At 33.0% G+C, this 4,412-nt stretch overlaps 1 protein-coding gene across 1 annotated transcript; it reads left to right on the top strand.

Annotated features, from left to right (window-relative positions):
• The first annotated feature begins 1,358 nt into the window (after positions 1-1,358).
• On the top strand, positions 1,359-2,855 carry LOC132938826 (tigger transposable element-derived protein 6-like). Its single transcript, XM_061005834.1, has one exon. The coding sequence runs from the start codon at positions 1,359-1,361 to the stop codon at positions 2,853-2,855; it is 1,497 nt and encodes a 498-aa protein (XP_060861817.1).
• The last annotated feature ends 1,557 nt before the right edge of the window (positions 2,856-4,412 follow it).

Genomic DNA, 4,412 nt, shown 5'->3' with positions numbered 1-4,412 from the left:
TAATTAAAAAAAAAACATTATTGTAAAATAAGTACATTCATCGATCTTGAATCAGAATCTTGAAATATTTACGTCCTACTAACCCGTCGAGTTGCGTAAGACATTATTTTCCCCATATTATCGAAGTATAATTAATTTTCTAAAAATCCGTACAGAAATTATTATGTAATTTATTAAATATTATATAAACAACATTATGTTAATATTAATTATCGTCTGGGGAATGGAGTGGCCGAGCGGACTAAGGTGTCGGCTGCGACGCAGTCGGCCCGAGTTCGATTCCTCGGTCGTGGGCGGCATTTTTCTTGGGACAAGTCACGGTGTCCGGAGAACAAGTGTCGCCATCCCCCCACCCAGGCATGGCAGATACCTACGGGTGCCCAATCAAAAATTCTGCCAAACAAAACACACACGTGTTCCTCCCCCTACCGACTTAATAACCTACAGTAAACTAAAAATAGCTAATAGCCTCAGCTGCCGGGCTCAAGATCAATTAAAAAAAAAAAAAATAAATAATTATCGTCTTTGGTGTATCATTTTTATCCTTATACCTTATAATATTGTTATTATATACTCTGTTTGCAATATAGAATATAACTCTCGGACATTTAAAAACGAGTTGTGTAAGCTGCAATTTTAAAACACAAATTTATGTAATTCAATAACAATAGAAAAAATGGGGTTCAGTGGTAGACAATGCAAATAAAAACATTTAAAAAAATATATGACATCACTTATGAAAATATATATATATATTTTTTTAATTTTGTGGAGAACAACGATAAGTCTTGTCATTCATAAGTACAGTAAAACCTCCCTATAACGGACCCTCTATTAAACGGAATCCTCTTTATAACGGAAAATGTCAATAGTCCCGGTTCAAATAATATATGAAATTAACCTCTCTAAGACGGAACCTCTACAAAACGGAAACGGACAATTTTCGTGATCCAAATAGTAAAAATAATCTCTATTAAACGGAAAATAAAATTATTTAAAGATAAATTACAATTATGTAGATACATATATACTATGTACATACATATATATTTGGTGACTAGATAATCTTAACTTTATTATTACCTGAAATATCAGTCGACAGTATCGCTTCACGATTGTCATATTGAATTGTTTATTACCTTCTAACGAATATTTATAGTACAATGTATAGCAAAGATTAGATAAAGATTAGATACTTGTGTACATAATATGTACCTACAATATAATTTTGTTAATATGAACTGCCCAGTCGTCTTTTTTCTGTCGAATTGTTCATATCGTTTAGTCAACGTGTAGTGCTCACGGTCTGTTTTATCGTTGTGATTTCGCTTGTTTTTGTACTGTTTTTAATTGTTAATATGCCACGTACAGCCCTGACTTTGTCCGATAAAGTTAAACTAATCGAGTTGAAGGAGACACAAAAACTAAGTACGAAAGAACTTATTACTAGATTTAAATGTGGAAAAACTCAAGTTTACGACGCGATAAAAAATAAAGAAAAAATTATGGATGATTGGGTAAATAGCAAAAATTCCGGAAAGAGCAAAAGAGTGAAAAATCCCTTGTTTGAACAAATTGACCAAAAGTTATATGAGTGGTTTAACAGCGTTCGGTCAAAAAATTTACCAATTTCCGGTCCAATTTTACAAACAGAAGCTATGAAATTGGCTGAAAAAATGAATGTCAACGATTTCAAGGCTTCGAATGGTTGGCTAGAAAAATTTAAAAAAAGGCATGATATTGTTTGGAAACAAGTGAGTGGTGAAGCCAATGACGTTAATCAAGAAACTGTGGAGGAGTGGAAGCAAAAAATCTCAAGACTCATTGCTGGATATGAAGCAAAAGACGTCTATAATGCTGACGAAACGGGGCTTTTTTTTAAAGGTATTCCAACTAAGTCACTTGTAATGAAAAGTGAATCATGTTCTGGAGGAAAAAAAGCCAAGGATCGCTTAACAGTGCTCATGTGTGGTAGTATGGCTGGAGAAATAAGGAAGCCATTGGTAATAGGCAAGTCTAAAAAACCACGGTGTTTTAAGAACATGGACATTTCTTCATTACCTGTCATATGGAAATTTAATAAAAAAGCCTGGATGACTACAGAAATAATGGAGCAGTGGTTGCGTTATTTTAACGCAGATATGCGATCTCAGAATAGAAACGTCTTAATGTTCTTAGATAATGCTGCATGTCACCCAAAGATCGAACTATCTAATATGAAAATACTTATGCTGCCCCCAAATACTACATCAATCACCCAACCAATGGATCAAGGAGTGATTTACACGTTCAAATCTTACTATCGTAAGTTTTTACTTCAATCTTTATTATGCAAGATGGATAATTGTTCTTCAGCCCATCAGTTTGCGAAATCAATAAGTGTCTTGGATGCTGTCAACTGGATAGCGTTGGCTTGCAATAATGTGAAAGCTGAATGTGTGCGAAATTGTTTTCGTAAAGCCGGGTTTCTTTCAAATGAAGGAACCAATATAGATTTACCAGAAAATGCTTTGAAAGAAATGAATGAGGAGTGCGTTACAGCAAATGTTGATGTAGAAGATTTCATTACATTTGATAGTAAATTAGAGACGCATCAAACTTACGATTCGGTGACTTTTTTAGAAGACGAGGAAAAAGAAGAAGAAAACGATGATAATGATGACAGCGAGACCAATGATGAGCCAAAAATAAAAGATTTTAAAACCGCAATCTCATATTTAGAAGATTTACAAAAGTTTTCAGCCATGATATCTAATTCAAATCTGTTAGAACTTACCACAAAAGCTCGAGAATGTGCCGAACATGCTGCTCTTAAACACAAAAAGCAATCAAATATTAAAAATTATTTTTCTTAATTAAAAAAGAGTACAAATATCGAATTGTGTAAAATGTTTTTTTTAGTTCTTAGTTTTATTTTTTAAGTATGTATTTAATACATTTATTTATTACACATTTATTATTATTTTTATCACATTTAAATACAATTTTACCTAAAATATATATTTTTTAACAGATACATACATAAATACATACATAATACTTCTTGAAACTTCATTTTTTTTTTTTTTTTACATACCTCTCTATTACGGAAAACTCTTTATAACGGAAAAATTGTTGGTCCCAAGCGATTCCGTTATAGAGAGGTTTTACTGTAGCTGGTATGCACTTTATACCATGCACCTATCTTTTTAGCTACTATTACTATTCCTAGGGAAAATATTATTTTTTGCTTATTACTCTTCGTCAAATGTACCAAGTTCTGGAAACAAATTGCGGTAGTACATAATTTCTAAAAACAAAAAAATGAACAATTTGAACAAAGAAGCCAACCATTAATAATACTTTCGGATTTTATTTATTTTTTGTTATTTTTATTAAATGTCTGCAGTATTTGCGCTTAAGGCGACAATGTAGCTAAGTTTTTATTAAGTGGATTTTGGTGAGCGCTGAGGCTACGCTAGGTGGAACCGTTTATAGTACCGTTTGAACTCTAAATGTGTGGTTTTCACACTTGTGATCAGGTAGATAATATTATGTATGGGAGGGAATTGGTAACCTTCTACAGTGTAATATTTTGGCATCTCTGTATTTTATTTAGATTGGAGATTTATTCATTGCACTATAATTTATTACTGCAGGCCGTAAGGCCAAATTAGCTTTTGGAGAGATTTACCTATAGAGAAGTAATTTAATGTTTAATTTTGAGTGTTTGTTGTTGACGATTAGAGTTTTTAGCATTCGAAATGGGAGATAACTGTAGTATTTTGGCTTAGATATGGTGAGCCCAGCCGCCCAGGTAATACGGCGGTCGAGAGTCTGCCAAAGATAATATTTTACAGTTGGGGATGAAGGGATTTGAGTACTATAAAGGGTTACTTCTGGATAAGGTTTAAGTGTGAATGTAGTATACATTTTGTATCAGTCTTCCATTAATGAAATATGGGTTTGTAGGTTTGTGGAGGCTATAGTAGGATTTGCACTTGATGATATGATAGCCTTGTCGTCCGCATAGCCTGCTACTTAATAGTTGGTCGTAATCAGTTGATCAGATGTATAAATATTGTACAGGACCGGGGATAGGATTCCACCTTGTGGAACACATGCCTTAATTCCTACTATATCAGAGTCAAATGATCCGCAGTGGACCTGGTAGTCACGGTCTGTATAACATATGATTTGAGTATAATGTAGTAGGTATGTTGGGGGATGGAATTTTTTTAATTTATATAGCAGACCGTCGTACCACACTCTGTCGAAGGCCTGTAATATTTTGATATTTTTAATTTATCGCGGACCAATCGAGTAAAAGATTTATACTACACAATACATTTTCCGAATAAATCGCAAACTCAAAAAATTTTTCTCGTTTACGTGTTTTATTGAAATACTTTTATGCATAATAATAATATATA

This window comes from Metopolophium dirhodum, chromosome 2 (assembly GCF_019925205.1).
Source record: "Metopolophium dirhodum isolate CAU chromosome 2, ASM1992520v1, whole genome shotgun sequence".
In the NCBI taxonomy this organism is placed as follows: Eukaryota; Metazoa; Arthropoda; class Insecta; order Hemiptera; family Aphididae; genus Metopolophium; species Metopolophium dirhodum.
This window is presented reverse-complemented; position numbering and strand designations above follow the sequence as displayed.